Source organism: Astyanax mexicanus, chromosome 15, assembly GCF_023375975.1.
Source record: "Astyanax mexicanus isolate ESR-SI-001 chromosome 15, AstMex3_surface, whole genome shotgun sequence".
NCBI lineage: Eukaryota > Metazoa > Chordata > Actinopteri > Characiformes > Acestrorhamphidae > Astyanax > Astyanax mexicanus.
In genome coordinates this window covers 39071467-39090896 of record NC_064422.1, presented here as the reverse complement: position 1 = coordinate 39090896, position 19430 = coordinate 39071467, and the positions used below count along the sequence as shown (strand labels likewise).

The 19430-nt window shown below is 36.7% G+C and overlaps 1 protein-coding gene across 17 annotated transcripts in view; it reads right to left on the bottom strand.

The window, feature by feature from the left end:
- The window catches only part of nrxn1a (neurexin 1a), a 365537-nt gene that overhangs the window by 119883 nt on the left and 226224 nt on the right, over positions 1-19430 (bottom strand). For all 17 annotated transcript variants that reach the window (XM_049464538.1, XM_049464545.1, XM_049464531.1 and 14 more), the window contains 5 exons: positions 10384-10506; positions 8332-8713; positions 6674-6864; positions 4961-5134; positions 193-312 (listed from right to left, as the gene is read on the bottom strand). In XM_049464538.1, coding sequence (XP_049320495.1) covers positions 193-312; positions 4961-5134; positions 6674-6864; positions 8332-8713; positions 10384-10506 — 990 coding nt within the window. The remainder of the gene's footprint in view (positions 1-192; positions 313-4960; positions 5135-6673; positions 6865-8331; positions 8714-10383; positions 10507-19430) is intronic.

Here is a 19430-nt window from a genome sequence, read left to right as displayed (position 1 = left end):
TGAAAATGTAAGAAGTAGAAGTAAAAAGTCCAGTAAAGTATAGATAACCCATGTTTCTACTTAAGTAAAGTAACAAAGTATTGATACTTCATTACTTGACTTCAATCGATGGTCTTGTGTTGTGTTGAAAACAGGGTAAACACTAAAATGTGTGGAGCACCAGGACAGTAAAAAGAACACAGCAGGACTTACCATCATTGCAGAGAGGTCCTCCAAACGACGTCATGCTGCAGTCACAGGTAAAGCCCTCCCACTGCTGGAGACACACGCCCTGATTGGAGCACGAGTCCTCCTGACATGTAGTGCTTGGACCTGAATGGAGGGGTGAGAGGCATATGCAGAGAAAGAGAGAGAGAGAGAGACAGGTCAACTAAACATATGATTATAAGGCAACAAACAACTGCACACTCAGTAGATGGTCACCACTGTTGTAACAACTCCTAAAACACTCTTAAAATTTGAAAAATAAAGGTTTTTAAATGTGGTAAAGTTTTTGGTTTGGTCTGAAAGGTTCTCGGGGAAAAAAGAAACAGATTTTTTACAATATCTAGAGGTTATTTCAGCTTCTACATGGTTCTTCACCATTAGAAAAGTGGTACTTTTTCCTTGTAAGACACACTGCTGGTCTTTATATGCACATTTTAGTGATTTCCAGGTTGTTAACACACTTGCTGCATTGCAAAGTTTATCTAAAAGGCCAAGGAAAGGCTGTTTCAATATCAAGGAACCTTTGAATACAGCCTATAAGCCAGAAATACAGGATAACTTTGGAGTTTTTCTAAGTACACAACTTATGTATCCTCATACATGCTTTCATTGCCTTTGTTATGGAAGAAAACAGTGGAAAGAGCTAGTTAGCTGACCAGGGTTGGGAACCACTGTTTTAAGGAATCACTAAACCCAGTAAAAAGTCTTCACATGTTCCACTCATGCCTCAGGTCCAAGCCTGAAGATCTGCCTTGTTGGCAAATGTTTAAATTCACTGCTTACTGGCTTTATAAAGGCGGTAACGAGTCCAGTAAGGTAGGTGATAGTTTATATGAGTAAACTATGAGTTTAAGGTGAGTTGGAGGATGAACGTATAGTGCAAAAAAAAAAGTTACTGTTAATAGAGTTAGAGTTAATATACATGCTTGATTTAAACATTAATCAACTTGAAATGTAAATGTAAATATCATAACATGAAGAAAAACAAACCACATGTTCGTTACTTATTATTTGCGAGCATATTTAGCGCTTTAAATTAAAACCGAAATTACTAAATTAGAATATCGTTGAAAATGTGAAACTCATGTATTATATAGATGTGTTACACACAGAGTGATCTATTTTAAGCTTTATATTTCTTTTATTGTTCATGATTATGGCTTACAGCCAATGAAAACCCAAAAATCAGTATCTCAGAAAATTTTAATATTATTTAAGACCATTTGGCAATTTTGGCAGTGTGGGCAGTGTTTCAATTCCTGCTGGAAAATGAAATCCGCAGCTTCATAAAAGTTGTCAGCAGAGGGAAGCATGAAGTGCTGTAAGATTTTGAGGGAAAACAAAACTGCATTGACTTTAGACTTGATAATTAAACAGTAAAATCAGTAAATTTCACATTTCATTTGAAAATCAAAGGAGCAGAGTCTGGAGGAAGAGTAGAGAGACACACAGTCCAAACTGCTTGAGGTCTAGTGTGAAGTTTCCACCAATCAGTGATATTATGGAGATGCAGATTTCATTTTCCAGCAGGACTTGGCACACTGCCCACACTGCCAAAAGCACCAATTGGTCTTTTTTTATACAATATTAAAATATTCTGAGATACTGATGTTGGGTTTTTATTGGCTGTGAGCCATAATCATCAACAATGAAATAAATTAAGGCTTAAAATAGATCACAATACAGGAGTTTTACATTTTGAACTGAATTACTGAAATAAAGTAAATATTTTTAGTAATATTCTATTTATTTATTTTTTATTTTTTTGAGATGCACCTGTGGAAACCTGTGGTTCTCTCTTTACTGTTCTCTATTAAAAGGTTACTCATTAGCCTGTGTCTGCCTAATAATATGTCATTTGCATATTATTATTATTATTATTACTAATATTATCATCGCCACAACCATGACCCTTGTAAAACCTTTAAAAAAATAAGAATGAATGGAGGTGCCGTGAGTTCAGGATATAATATGATTACTTGTTGCCGCATCGTTTTACTGTTTTTTATCTCGTGATGATTACATGGGCGTCTGCGTTTTAAAGTGCGATCTAAAAAGCTATTAGTCGTAGCATTGCTAACGGTCTTGAAGGCAATTTTCGTATCGCTGACAGCTTGGCTTCAGTGGCTGGGGTAATAATAACGGGCCTCTTTTGTGATAATGAAGTCTGCTCCCGATATTGTTGAGGTGGATCTAAAAAAAAAAAAAAGAAGCGCCGCTGCCCGGGGAAATGAAGCCCTAAGATAAATGGGGCTGTCTGGAAGGGGCTCATTTTCTGCTGGGGCGTCTAGTGGTGGAGCGGCGAGGCAATGGGCCGGGCGTATTTCAGCCTGCGGAAGCACTTCTGTTCCCATTACTCTTGCTATCCTCTCCAGAAGCCGTGGAAAGCGGGCCTTCGTTGCAGAGATAAGAACCCCACCCTCCCACCACCACCCTCCACATACACCAAATACCCTGGTCTCCATTGGCCAGCTGCTCCGTTGGCCAATCGGCTGCAGAGGCAGGGGTGGAGACGAGTGGTAGAGGAAGAGGAAGCAGTGCGTGAGGGGAGCGCTGGGAATTCAGCTAATCTCATCTCATCCACATCACACGTCTCTACTGTCTCTACTGTCTCTACCGTCTCTCTTCTTTCATCTGCTTGAGTGGAAACTATTCGAAGCTTCATGCGCCGCAAAAAGGTACCACAAGGTGGCTTCTGAGGTAGCGTTCACATAGACTCATCCCATCTCAAGTGGATTCGTATCTGTCTGGAACGATTCTTATCTGTCTACAATCTGGACGATAACAAGCCATCAAACCAAGCTGAACTGCTTTAATTTTTGCACTTGGAGTGGCATAAAGTTATCCAAAAGCAGTGTGTAAGACTGGTGGAGGAGAACATGCCAAGATGCATGATGAAAAATGTGATTAAAAACCAGGGTTATTCCACCAAATATTGATTTCTGAACTTAACTTAAAACTTTATGAATATGAACTTGTTTTCTTTGCATTATCTGAGATCTGAAAGCTCTGCATCTTTTTTGTTAATTTGACTTAATTTCTAATTTTCTGCAATTAAATGCTCTAAATGACACTTTTTTTATTTGTAGTTTGGGAGATTTTGCTTTAACATAGGCTCATCCCATGTCAAGTGGATTCGTACCTCTCTGGAACGATTCTTATCTGTTTGGAATGTGGATTTGCATTCTTTTATGACCAGAGAAATAGAAAAAAAGATTAAAAAAAGAAAAACCGCATGTGGAATCCCATCCCATCCCATCTCATTCCATCCAATTTTCTTTTTCTATTCTTCCTTTTATATTGGATGAAGATGCTGGGCTACTCTCCTACTCCACCTCTATCTCCACCTCTATTAGAGCTATTAATATTATAGAAGGTTCTAGACTAGACCACATGCATTGGGCGGGACGGTATCAATGTCAGGAAGGGGTTAGAAAAAAGGGGTTAGAGCCAAACACACATGCCTTCATTAACGACATAACATATATAGGTTAACAGATGTAAGTGAGCATCTAAAGGAAAGCAAATAAATAAATAAAGTAAATAAAGAAAAAAGAAAAAAAAAAGAAATAGAGACAGATATATAAACGTGAAGGAAACCAACACACTAAGACACTTTTAAGACTCTGGGGCTGTAAATACAAGAAGTGCCTCTTTCGGGTGCTTGTATTTACTGTGATGGATTAACTCCACTGGCAGCTAGGCAAAGAAGTGAGCTACGACATCAGACTTGACTTTCACACTGGAGGAAGGAGAGGAAGGAAGAGGGAGGCACTCGGTTTAAACACACAGATATATCTCATATATATGTATATCTATCTACCTTGCAAGTCAGCTTTCATCAATGCAACTTTTGTCAGCCAAACGAAAAAAAAAGAAAAGCAAAATATATAAGATGTTAGTAGAGGCACTGAAAATTTTGTTTTTTATGTGATTAAACATATATATTAAAAAATAGGTAAATGTAAGATCAGGAATGAGGAAAATGAGGGTGAGAGAGTAAAAGAAGAGTGCAAAAAGGTAAAAACAGGCTGCCAAGCAGTAGGAGGCAGAGTTAGAGCTAAGAAATGCTCTAAAAGAAGGTGCCAGACATACTGTACTGTAATGCTAAAATTGTCCAAAACTAACAATCTACTACTCTACTAGTCAGTACAAAACAAAGCACAAGTACAAACCAGCCCATAGACTGGTAGTATTTTGCAGTAACTAATAGTAAAAAAGGCAGAATCAGAAAAGAATAAAAAACTAAAAGTTGTTTGTTAGTGTAGAGTATATACAGCTCTGGAAAAAAAAATAATAAATAAGAGTCCACTTAAAAAATGATGATTTTTAAAACCTCTGGAGTGGCATAAAGTTATCTAAAAGCAGTGTGTAAGACTGGTGGAGGAGAACATGCCAAGATGCATGAAAACTGTAATTAAAAAGCAGGGTTATTCTACCAAATATTGATTTCTGAACTCTTAAAACTTTATAAATATTAACTTATTTTCTTTGCATTGTTTGAGGTCTGAAAGCTCTGCATCTTTTTTGTTATTTCAGCCATTTCTCATTTTCTGCAAATAAATGCTTTAAATGACCATATTTTTATTTGGAGTTTAGATTTTTTATTTTTATTTAGATTTTTTTCCAGAGCTGTACGTGACACAGGTGATGTACGGTGATGTAAGACTGAGCTAAAGGCCTCCACAAGACCCCTGTGACCCAGAACCCCCACTTGACCCCACTCCACCTTCCCATTCTCTCCTCTGCCCACCTTCACAGCCCCTCTCCACCTGACCCATGGTGGTCAGCGCGTCCGACAGCAGGTCAGGCAATCGGCCGTTCAGGTCCACAGAAGCCAGGCAGCCCTGGAAGCCCTCTTTCGAATGCACCAGCTTAGGCAGGTCCTTATACATCTCCTTAGACACCCCTCCAACAAACAGGTCACCTGGAGAGAGAAGGGAACAGTAGCTGAAGAGGTCTCTGAATAGCCAGCAGCAAACGGTATCAGTTCAGCGTATCTCAATTCATCTTATTAACTAACTAACTAACTAACTAAAAAAATATCTAACTAACTAATAAACTAACTAACTAGCTAACTAATTAACTAACTCACTAACTAGCTAAATCAATAACTAACTAGCTAGCTAGCTAACTAAGTCACTAACTAACTTTCTAGCGAGCTAGCTAACGAACAAACATATGAACGAACGAACAAACGAACGAGTTAGCTAACTAACTAACTCACTCACTCACTCACTCACTCACTCACTCACTAAGTAACTAATAAACAAAATAACTAACTAATAAACTACTAACTAACAAAAAATAACTAACTAATAAACTAACTAGCTAACTAACTAGCTAGCTAACTAAAACGAACTACTAACTAACTAGCTAAATAACTAATTAGCTAACTAACTAAAAGCTAACTAACTAACTAACTAACTAACTAGCTAGCTAACTAACTAACTACCTTTCTAGCTAGCTAGATAATGAACGAACATACAAACAAACAAACAAACAAACAAGTTAGCTAGCTAGCTAACTATAATCAAACTGACTAAATAATTAAATAACTAGCTAGCTAGCTACCTTTCTAGCTAAAGGACTTTTATAGCTAATGAACGAACATACAAACAAACATACAAACAAACAAACAAACAAACAAGTTATGACTAATAAACTACTAACTAACTAACTAACTAACTAACTAACTAATAAACTAATAAACTAATAAACTACTAACTAACTAACTAACTAACTAACTAACTAGATAACTCACTCACAACCATGCAATCAATATCAGTATATATTACATTGCAACATCTATTAATAACTGTTAAGCATGTTGTGTTGTGTTGTATAAAAATAAACACTTATCACAATATATTGCTTTAATTATATTATCACAATATATTGTATTCCACTGCCTGTATCTTCATACACATTGTAGTGCTAGGTTCTTGCCAATTTAAGGCTCTATTACAGAGCATACTGCATTAATTGGCAAATTCATTTTTCAGAAGTTTGTCTGTAAAGACTTTTTTATTATTCATATCCATATAAGAAATATATTACATTGACCAAAATTACTTTGCACTTTTAAACATTGGGATAATGTATGTTTATAGCATAGATTAAGTGTATATAACATTATGTTATTATTAACTGTAACAATTGTACAAAATTTATGTGACAATAAACCAGAATTAATTTTAATCAGCATCACGTCGATGTAGTGAGAGAGATAAGGCTTATAAAATATATTTTGATAGATGCCACCCTCTGGTGGCCATAAAGCACACTGCACAAATAAATCTGTGACTTGGGAGTGAACAAAGGTGGCTTAAATTGATCACTAATTCCAAAGCAGATCAGTAAACTCAGTCACACCACTTCTGTTAAGTTAAAAATCTTACATATTATGATTTATAAATATTATTATACAAATTAAATTTAAAAGGCAGACAAAAGTCTTGTGTACCTTTCAGATCCAGGTTCTTAGCACCCATGGTGGTCTGGGTGGTGATCTTGGTGTCGATCTTGACGGTGTGGAGGTTGTTGGTGTCTCGTGAGATCATGACGTTGTGCCAGTGGTTGTCGTTGAGGGGCGTGTTGGAGTTGCCTTTGATTAGATGAGCACCATTCCCCAGGTCCGACACGTAGTGCATGTAACTGTGATACATATAAAAAAGTGTAAAATTAGTGATGCTAGTGACTCACTGATATCACAAGCTTAAAAACACATAATCAAATACAGTTTTCTGTCATATTATTGTATTAAAGTGAACAAATTATATTTTTTTCTTGCTTTGTTTTTTTTTTTCTATTATTCTTTCTATTATCACAACAGTGTCCTATTTACTAAATTCCAACTGGACATTGAGTATGAATATCAGTTTATAGATATAGATACTGTAGGATAGTGTATATAGGGATACTGTAGGGAGAATACTGTATATAGGGAGGATACTGTATATAGGGATGATATTATATATAGGGAGGGTATTCGACACATGCATACTGTATATAGGGAGGATACTGTATATATGGATACTGCATATAGGGAGGATGCTGTATATAGGCATACTGTATATATGGATAATGTATATTGAGAGGATATTGTATATAGTCATACTGAATATAGGGAGGATACTTTATATAGGAAGGATATATATATATAGGGAAGATATTGTATATATGCACACTGTATATAGGGAGAATACTGGATATAGAGGGATACTGTTTATATGGATACTGTATATAAAGAGGATATTGGATATAGAGGGATACTGTATATAGGGAGAATACGGTATATAGACATACTGTATATAAGGAAACTGTATATAGGGAGGATACTGTATATAGGCATATTGTATATAAGGAGGATACTGTATATAAAGATATCGTATATATGAATGATACTATATATTGGGATACTGTATATAGGGAGGATACTGTATATAAGGATAGTGTATATAGGGATACACTGTATGCTGTATATGGGGATACTGTATATAGGGAGGGTACTGTACATAGAGAGTATACTGCATATGGAGATACTGTATATAAAGACACTGCACATAATGATACTGTTTAATGGAATACTGTATGTAGGGATGATATTGTATATATTGATTCTGTATATAAGAATGAAACTGTATATAGGAAAGATAGTGTATATAAGAACACTGTATAAAGGGATACTGTATAAAGGGATACTGTATAAAGAGGATACTGTATATAAGGACACTGTATAAAGGGATACTGTATATAGGGCTACTGTATATAAAGAGGATACTCTATATAGGGAGAATACTGGATATAGGGGGATACTGTTTATAGGGATATTGTATATAAAGAGGATACTCTACATAGGAATGTTGGATACAGAGAGGATACTGTATATAGGGAGATTATTGTATATAGAGAGGATACTGTATATAGGGAGATTATTGTATATAGAGAGGATACTGTATATAGGGAGATTATTGTATATAGAGAGGATACTGTATATAGAGAGATTATTGTATATAGAGAGGATACTGTATATAGGGAGATTATTGGATATAGAGAGGATACTGTATATAGGGAGATTATTGGATATAGAGAGGATACTGTATATAGGGAGGTGGATCTCACCCTTTGACCAGCTCCACCACTATGAAGTCATTGCCGTCTCCTCGGTTGTAGAGAATCAGTCCATCGGGCGAGGTGGTTTTAAACTGGAGAAACAGGTGCATGGAGTAGTAGGCCTGCAGAGTGGGCAGGGTCACGTAACTAGAGCGAGACTTGAAGGTCACGGGGTCGGCCACGATGCTCTTGTAGCCAATCATAGCGTTCAGCTCGCAGTAGTCGATGTCCCCGTTCTTGCACAGGTCGATGTAGGACATGCCGTTGAATCCCAGACCCTGCAGGTGCCCGATGAAGTTGGACGGCACGGCGGGCATGTAGAGCTTCTCTGTGACGATGCCTGTCTCAATGTTATGGAACTCTAGCTGCGTGTGGTCACCTGTGATTTGACCTTCAGAAGGAGACCAATCAGATGAGACACTTAGAGGAAAGAAAAAGAAGGAGAAGCTCGGCATATCAAGTGGTGTTACGTCTTACAGAGCTTTGCCTGAAGCTGCCTCGCTCACACCTGCTGCACTCCGCCGCCATGTGCTAAAACTAGTTCAAACAACGTGAAAAACTGAGGGTTACTTGATCTTTTTTTAAGATCAGTGAGAGACGAGAGGAAAAAAAGGCGTTTAACATTCTACTGACGTCTTTTAAAGCCTCCCAGGAGGGACTGCTCTCACTCAGTTCAGGGCGGTTATGTGAATATAGAGAGAGAATTCCCAGAGTTTCAGGCTTGAACGTGCATCAAAGACCTTCTATACACATGGCAGCGCAATTAAACCCAACAATAGAACACCACTACAATATGGGATGCACAGAATATTTGGCAACCGAAAACGCTTGGCTGAAAATAGCAAAAAAAAAAAAAAAAATCAGTGTGCTGCCAAATTAGTGAAAAGACTAAATGACATATACTGAACAAAGACACATTTATTTTAAGTACTAGTTCAATGTTTAGCATCATTAAGCAGTGTGCATATAGCCTTGTGAGCAACATTTATTATTAAAATAGCATATCTGAGATTAATTTATGATTAGAATAGCACTACTGCAGTAGATTTATGATTAGAAGAGCACGGGTAAGGTAAATATATGATTAGACTAGCATTGCTGAGGTAAATTTATGGTAGAATAGCACTGATGAGGTAAATGCATCATTAAAATAACAGGTAAATATATGTTTAGAAGTACATTTATGGTTAAAATAGCACTGCTAGGGTAAATATATGGTATGAATAGCATTGCCGAGGTAAATGTATGGTTAGAATAGCACTGCTGAGGTAGATTTATGATTAGCCTTGCATTACTACGGTAAATTTATGGGAAAATAGCTTAGCTAAAGTAAATGTATGATAAAAAGTAAATTCATGGTGGAAATAGCACTGCTGAGGCAAATGTATGATTAGAATAGCATTGCTTAGGTAAATTTATGATTAGAATAACATTAGTGAGGTAGATTTATGATTAGAATAGCATTGCTGAGGTAAATATATCATTAGAATAGCATTGCTGAAGTAAATGCATAATTAAAATAGCATTGCTGAGGTAAATGTATGTTTACAATATAATTGCTGGGGTAAATATTTGGCTAGATTAACATTGCTGAGATAAATGTATGATTAGAATAGCATTGCTGAGGTAAATTTATAGTTAGAATAACATTGCTGAGGTAATTGTATGATTAGAATAGCATTGCTGAGGTAAATTAATTATTAGAGTAGTAATCTTGAGGTAAATGTATTGTGCTGTGTTGGTATTGGATATTAAAACTGTTAAGTTTTTAATAAATATTTTAAATTGCCATTTTTTAATGGCTCTTTTATTAAAAAAGGAAAACAAGAAATATCCATGGGCTACTTTTTAATTGTATTTGTTTATTTTTAAGGTGAAAAATGTGAATTTGGCTTTCAGACAAATACTGTAATTCATTTTGTTCGGTTTTGGTTTCAGCCAAAAACCGTTTGTTTCAGTGCATCACTAATTACAGTGCATGAACTGAGGAAACAGCCAGGTTCCAGATGGCAGCTGGTCATGTGTGCGTGTCTGAGTGAGAAGTGAGGAGGTCTGATGTACCTTCTGACGGCTGCAGGTCATCCACCATTAACTTCAGGCTTTTCCCTCTCCTGACCACACGGACTGTGTGCCATTCATTATCATTCAGGTTCTGGCCCGCAAAGATGGTCTCTGGGCCTTTACCTACAACATAGTCCCATACATCCGTTACCACAGGGCAGAGGGGGAGGGATGGGGGGATGAGGGTAATGAAGGTAAAAGAGATATTAATTATGAGAGAGAAAAAAAAAGAGAGAGAAGGGAAAGCGAGAAAGAGAGAAATAAATAAAGAAGAAAGAAGACAGCGCAAAGAGAATTAAAGAGTAAATCTGACCATTTCTTCGGACCACTCCTCAACTCTCTCACACCACATTCATTCACACACTCCACGCTTTCTCCAACCTCATCAAATACTAGAAAAACTGCAAAATACTACAAAACACGGCAAAGATCCCCTCAGCTTCAGACACTCTTTTCTAAATTGTCTAAAACAAAAAGGTATATTAAAAAGTATCTTTTAGAGGTTCTTCAGTTTAAAACAGTGAAGGAACTCATTAAAGTGCTTTAAAGAGCCTTTTTAAAAAAATGTAGAAAAAGCACTGTAAAGGGAACACTGACGGTTGAGACATTACTGTAGTGATTATTAAAGCCTTCATGAAGTCTGTGTAAAAACATTTTAAGTTGAGTCAGCAAGGAAACTTTTTTTTGTGGTGTTGTTGTACAAGATACTTTGTTCTCAAGCATTTTTTAAGATGTTTTAAACTCCAGTTCTAAGCCTTTTATAACTCAGTGCTCTAACTCTAGCTCACCACCCAATCAGCTCAAAGCAGTAATGCTAGTTTCTTTAGGTATACTTTTCTTTTATTTAGGAAAATTCATTACTTTCTAAATCTACTTTCTAAAATTAAAATAATACTCAGAATAGTATTTAGCAGTAGACATAGGTTTTTAGCTTTTAGCTCTATTCACCTCCATTCATAGCGGACTCACTCCTCTCCGACTGGATTCAATGTTAAGCATGCCAAATAATTGTCGGACATCTGCAACTCACTGGCGATCATTAGGCAACGGCTTGTTGAGCATCATTCAGGATTGAGCGAGCACTGAGAGATCCCTGATTTGCCTCTCAGTTGATTTTTTTTATCGGCGATCAACAAAAAACTGAGCCAAAATGGTATAGTCTGAACCGGGCAATTGTTGTTTCACCCTGAATGCATTTAGTACGCTATTTATCTATATGTGTAATTATTACACATATAGAGGAATGTTAACCTACACTTTAAAGCACTTTTTTGTACTTTTTGAAACTTATTTTCAAACTTTTTCTCAATGTTTTCTAATAATTTAGGCATTTCAATTATTCATTTTAAGCTTTTTTCATACAGTCCAAGAATGCCTTGTTCACTTCTTTCACCTTGAGATAGCTCCGCCCCTTTAAGAAAAGGTAGCTTTGAAGGCCAAAAGCATTCTGAGTATTCTGATAATGACCATAATACCATATTTCAATAGTATGCACGTTAAATTAATTGATACAAGACATTCATTTTTAACTTTTAAGCATCTCAACAGTCAGTGTTAACCAGAAACCCAACCCAAACCCAAACCCAGCACCGAACCAGAACACACACACACACACACACACACACACACACCCTACTTCCACCTATCCTTATAATACAATCCTCCAAGCATGATCCACCAGAGCTTATTCTTCTATCACTTCTATCACTATTCTGGCTTCAGCCACCACTAGATGGAGCCACTCCCCCACCCTCACCCTGCAGTGTCCCAGAGGGAGCTGCTGTCCAGCGGTGCTGGAGTGGAGAGATGGCCCCCCCTCTGCATATTCATCTCACGTCCCTGCAATCCCTGAGTGTTTTAGGAAGCATATTCAAAACCCACGGACTGTAAACTCCATTCGAGAAAGCAATTTCTCGCTTGTAGAGTCTCCACCTTATCCCGTGCACTTGTGCAGAAGGGTGGTGAGCGGAGTGGTGGTGAGGTTTGGGCGTGCCGTGCGCTGTTTGGGGTGGTGAGGTGTTGTTGAGACTAGAGGTGGGCGATACTGGGAATTTTGGAAATTTGGTCGATCCGATACCAAGTTAATGCAGGGCCAGTGTTGCCGATATCAATCCCGATACTTTTGATTATCTTTACATTACATTACATTACATTTACATTTGGCAGACGCTTTTGTCCAAAGCAACTAACAATAGTGAAGTACATAGAGTAATAGAATTTAAAGGTAAAAACACTTTTAGATAGGGCCTAAAGGAGGTCAAAGGGGAAAAATGGGATAGAGGAGTAAAGGAGGGGAATATTTAAGCTTCAAAGGATCCGAAAGACCTAGTATAAAATTTCGCCAAACATTGTACTTGACAACAAAATACTTTATTATCACAATCAATCAATCAATGTTTTTTGTTTAGAAACAATGGAACAGCAACAAAACACAGTTTGCCTTAAGAAAATAGGAAAATAAATATTTTTTGAGGTAGAAAAGGAGCAGCCACTATAAAAAATAAAATAAAATAAAAATCTCCCCTCACTAGACATCTTTACTAGTTCTTTGTTACTCTTTCTTTGTTTCTTTTTTCAAATAGAATTTTTCTTATGAAAAACAATAATTATTTTCAGTGCAATTCTATTTTTTTTAAATAAACAGAGTGTAAAAAAATATATATATGAAAAATAACACTCAGGTGGTGTCACAGCACTGCTCTTACAGTCAGTGCATGCAGAAGAGAAAAAAAAAGCTTAAGTATCGATCTTTTTACACGAGTATTGCTCTATACCAATACCAGCACTATCATTGATATTTGGATCGATCCGCCCACCTCTAGTTGAGGTGGTGTCTGGACGGTAGCACCTTGCGTTCGCTCAGTGCTCTTCTCTTAAGCTTCTGGTTGTAATCAGAGAGCGAGGAGTAGGGCCCTGCAGGCTCTTTGATTTTTCAGGAGCTGGCTCTTTGACGTGTCGTCGTTGTCTGCGCTCATCACTTGGCCGGCCGCTAAAAGGGCAGGGTGTCATTGTCAGAGCCGCCCCAAGCACGTCTCACTCGATAACAGGTAAAAAAGAGGCGCCATTAAAGAACTGCCAGCCTCGCTATCGATTTCCCATCCCTCTCTGCTCTCAATTACTATGAATCCAGATCAGGCAGCCATGAGTCAGCTGAGAACAGAGAGTGAGAGAAAGAAAGAAAGAAAGAAAGAAAGAAAGAAAGAAAGAAAGAAAGAGAAAGAAAATATGACGCCCTGCAGCTCCCCCTAAAGGAATCTCTGTGCTCTACACTCATTCCTTCTCTCCAGCCAAAGAAAAAAGCAGGTGAGAAAAGCAGGAGAGCAATGTAAAGCTAACACACATACAGTGTCTATAAACTAGTAATAACAACCGCTTATAAGCTTTTATAAGCATTTCTATCATCACATTTCTATTTGTATATAATAAGCACACATATGTCTGTAGCACTGATACTGATCTGTTAAGTAAGATTTCCTAGGAATGTCTTGTATTTAAAACATGCCCGTAACACATTATAATGCATTCCTAAGCCATTATTCACGTTTATACATGATGTGACATTTTCTTTATAAATTTATAAGACATTATATTGATGTTTATTATACAGCATTAATTATGATTATAATGCACCATAATCTGTGCTTGTAATATATAATATGCATTAAATTGCTATGTACCATAAATATCATAACATCTTAAAAAACACAGATAATGATGCATTATGATCACAATTCATAATGCACAATAAACTTGGCTATAATGTGTTATGCATGTTTATAAATGCATAATAATGTGTTATGAGTAGGTTTGTAGAGTGTAATAGACAAACCATTCATAGAAAGTGTTACCGTCTGGTAAATAGCACCATTTGCCTTAATCTATACAAATAATAAACTGATTTTCACTTAAGAGGAAATCCAACCTGAAATCATTCGATTTTGCAGAAGTTTGCAATAGAACACAGTACATGTGTATTAAAGTGTATTAAAGCGTATACCAGTCATTTTAAGATAAGCTATTCTGGGGAGCTATTTATACTGAAACAATCACAGTAAAATAAAGTAAAACGTTAAACGATGGTCACAAGATCTTTGTTTTAATAACTGTTTAGTGCAGAATTACAGAGGCTACAGATAATAATACCTATATATGGTCTTAATGACAACTGACTAAACCTGTATGTATTCTACTTATTATATGTGTGAGCTGACAAATTCAGCCTTTTTTGCTATTGACACTTGTTAGAATACATTCCTTTAAATGTTGATGTAGGAATATATGGAAAATATTGTGTTTAATGACTTTTGCCATTTTACACGGAAGCTGGAGAATGATGTACGGAGTGGAATAGATTTTTTTTTTTGTTCGCATGGACAATTCTAGCCAGATGTCGCTGACTACAATCATTACCGCCCACTGTCCCCTGCGGGTGCTTATGCTTTCTACAATGTATTTCCAGTTTACACAAGACACTGTGGATCTAGGATTGTTAAATGTCTACACAGCTTATACAGAGATGGATGACCCCAAGCCTTCCCCTGAGGTAGCACCCAAGGAGAATCAATTTACATACTGCTAACCCATGAATTTGGCATGTCGGTGTGTATTGTGTCAGTTGTTATGAGAGTCTTACTGTATATAGGTACCAACAGCCTTATAAACACTGGCATTCAGTATAGTCTTACCGTATTTGTTCTTGATTTACAGATTGACAAAAAAAAATGGGTGCTCTGAATGTTTTTTGAGCAATGTCATGGAAGAACCACTTTTGATTCCATAAAGAAGCATATTCGTGATAGAGCTGTGTGAGTACGAAGAACCTTTCTATTGTTAAAGATCAATTGAAAACTCTTTAAAACCTTGAAAGGTCATGTCTTTTACAAAAATGGCTCTGTAAAGAACTTAAAGTGATTTTTCCATGGCACCACTTAAAAACCACTGTGACTGAGAGATACATTTATTAAAAGAAGAGCACTGCTGAGGTAAATGTATGACTAGAAAAACTATAGTCAAATAAACGCATTAAACTGCTTTAAAAAAGTAGGACAAAAAAATTTGGTAACACTTTCTTTGACTGTCATCTCTCAAGACTCGATAAACATACTCATAACGCATTATAATGCATTCATAAGGCATTATGAACATGGCTATACATATTTATAAAAATGTATAATTCATTATAGCAATGTTTATTATGCATCATGAACTGTGATTATAATGCATTAATAGCTGCGTTTATAACATGTTATACATCAATACCTAGAAACATTATCATGACTAAAAAAGCTACCAACTTATAAACACACCCTCAATAATCCTATTATATATATATATATATATATATATATATATATATATATATATATATATATATATAATATAATATGTTTAACCACTCAAAAATTATTCTCGTCTTGAATATAATATTAATTCTAGTCAATTATAATGTATTATAACAGGTATTTGTGCGCTCCAAGTGAAGTGCCAGACTTTTATTGTGGGACTAGATTATTAATGATAGAGATATACTATTTCACCATATACATTATAAGCACAGCTTATAATGTATTATGATCACAGGTCATAATGCTTAACAAACATGGCTATAATGGGTTATGCATTTGTATAAACATTTATAGCCATGTTTATAATGCCTTATGAATGCATTATAATACGTTATGAATGTGGTTGTAGCGTCTAATAAAGATGACATTCATAGAAAGTGTTACCAAATTTTTTTTTATATTTATTTAGTGGTTAAAAAGTGGTAAAAATGAATTAAAACCTGTAAAATAAAATAAACATATTCAGAGCAACTTACAAGGTTATTCCTGTTACAGAGTTGGGCCAATGTGGTGTTAGAGGAGTCTTTCCCAAGGACTCTTATAGATGTATGTGGTAAATCACTGGTAGGGAGTGGTGTTATCCACTGTACCACACCATCTGAATGTTTCATTTGGTCTGGTTTTGGTGCATCCATAATATATAGTATAGGCCATAAATATATATAGCTCAATACGGTCGCGCCCCACGCACTAAACAACTGTCTAAATGAGCTGATCTACAATCTATAGCATCCCTAATATTTAATATTTGAGTTAAGTACTTTAATACTGAGCTCGTTGCTTCCTGAGCACACTGCTAGGTCCTTTGGGCCCCCATCTGCAGTAGCTGGGCCCCCGAGTCCCTGACATGTCATTAACACAGAGTAACAGACTGTTCCTAATAAAAGACGTCTATTGTAACTGAGTGATGGCAGGAGCTGGGGTCGTTCTGGTCATTGCCGTTGTCCGCACAGGCGCTGCACCGACAGCTGGACCCAGTGGGATCCTCAAAGGGGTCTTTGGCCACCTCGCCATCATTAGTGATTTATGTGGGGATGTGCAGCGGCGGCCGAGAGCTTCTCCTCTGTCTGGAAGAGCACCTCGCTGCCCTGGAAGTGGGGCAGATGGCCATGTGTGTCCGGTCACTTTTAGTCCCATCTCCCCGGCTGGAGGAGGAGGGCAAAGTTAAATAAGCGAGAGAGAGGCTGGAACACACTGGCTAGAACATTCTGACAGACCAGGGCCAGCGGGAGAGCTAATACACACACACACACACTCACATATATACAGTACAGGCCAAAAGTTTGGACACACCTTCTTATTCAGTGTGTTTTATTTATTTTTATGACTAATATTTACATTGTAGATTCTCACTGAAGGCATCAAAACTATGAATGAACACTTTACTTGAGACGAGAGAGACCTGCAGTTCATTAAATGTTGTTCTGGGTTCTTTTTTGACCTTATGGATGAGGTGTTCATGCCCTTTTGGAGTAATTTTGGTCAGCCAGTCACTCCTGGGAAGGTTCACCAGCGTTTTATGTTTTCTCTATTTGTGAGTAATAGCTCTCACTGTGGCTTGCTGGAGCCCTGAAGCTTTAGAAATGACTTTGTAACCTTTTCCAGACTGATAGATAATCAATAACTTTTATTTTCTCATATGTTTTTTTCATTTCTTTACAGATTGGGTCTTAATATGTTGCTCTTTGGGATCTTTTAGCTATGTATAATAAAAGTGTACAAGGTCTCAGGCAAGAGAAAAGAGCCTGATTTGTTTAAGAAATACCACCCAGAGCAGGTAAGGTGGCCATTTTGAGTGCAGATATGATTCCAATTCCACCACTAAAAAAGCCAGTGACTCAGCAGCACCAGCAGCACCAGCAGCTCCACATCTCATTAACCACATCTACTGTATTTAAGAGAGATCAGCACAGGTGGGGATTTGCATCATTAAAAGGAAATTAATGTCTCTTAGCTTATTACTCCACTAAGACTCAGCTCAGCCTAAAGTCTGCATTAATGAATCAAAAGCAAAACTTTAAACAAGCAACAACCTAAAACAAGCATTCTATTCAGTTCTATTACACAGGCTTAGAGAAGGCGATGTACTAAAAAGCTGTGGATAAAACAAGATGTCTCCAGGATTGGGGACATTGTGGACACATTGGGGAAACATTGGAGGCTCTCAGGCATTCATCATGGTTAGGATGTTGTGAATATTTAAATATATGGACATTTTGGACATTCTGTTCAAAAACCCTCCAATGTGTCTGAATTAAAACAAATCTGTAAAGAAGAGAAGAACAAAATTCCTCCACACAGATGTGAAAGACTCACTGCCAGTTGTCAGTAAAGCTTGATTGCAGTTGATTGCAGGGTGGCACAACCAAGCTAATAGATTTAGATTTAATTCACACATTAAAAAAATGGAGTTCAAATAAGACTAATAAATTACATTAAAACAGAAGTTGTATGTGATGTATTGTAAATAAAATAAAAAATCACTACAGCTTCTCAGTATGTTTAAGATCTTGGCTTTTTTTCCGGAAAAAGTGTGGTCATTGTCATGTTGCATGGTCAAACATCTATTTATGAAGGGCTTCAAAGAATGTGCTTTTTTTGGCGAATGACTATATAAACTTTTGGTACTTCTGGTGTGACTGACAAGCTATACCTACGTTGTGAAACTGATTTGATTATAGATGTATAACAAGATGCCATCTTCTCGTCTCTATTGGAAGGTCTATATAGTGTATATCTGTATCTATGCATGCAACCACTGCTATAGGGTGGGGTTCCCTTTTAAATGCAGGATAGCTTAGCGTAGTGTAGCTTAGCATGACTTTTAAAGGGGGCTGTTTACTAAGGTGCTACAATTCAAAGCATTTTAAAGGATGATTAAAGGATGATTTTCCCTTAAAAGGGTTAAGTTTAGAACCAGGCTAAAATAATAGGCTTAATTTGAAAATTAACCTGCAATTAACCTGCTAATTAAGCTGCAAGCCTGATCCCCTGGACAAAAACAGACTAAACTCCATGCCTGAAAGTGTTAACAGGCGTTAGCTTGTTTTTTTAATTGGATAAATTGTACTGCCACAAGCCATGCCTAAATTTTAAGACTTTTGCTAACTTTTTTTTTCAGCTATTAATGAAAAAAATATGGTTTAGTGTTTAGTGCAGGGGTGTCCAAACTTTTTTTGTTGGGGGCCAGAAGGAGAAATATATTTGAAGTCACGGGCCACAGACTCTGTAATAAAACAAATAATGAAATATACCACTTTAAATAATACATTTTTCCTGATTATTTCATTTACACAACATTTTACTTGACTAACTATCTTTATCTTTAACAGTGTTGTGTAAACTAAGATTTTTCAAATTGATGTTTAATCATGATGTCTCTTAATATAAAAATTCTATATATATAAGACTCTTTGGCCTGTTTTTCTGCGCTAGAAATGCGCACCCTCTCCGTTTTTAGACTCTTTGGCCCGTTTTTTCTGCGCTACAACTGAGCACCTCTCTGCATTTAGATTCTTTGGTCCGTTTTTTGCGCTAGAAATGCGCACCCTCTCCGCTTTTAGACTCTTTTGCCCTGTTTTACTGCGCTAGAAATGCGCACTCTCTCTGCTTTTAGACTCTTTTGCCCTGTTTTTCTGCGCTAGAAATGCGCACTCTCTCTGCTTTTAGACTCTTTTGCCCTGTTTTCCTGCGCTAGAAATG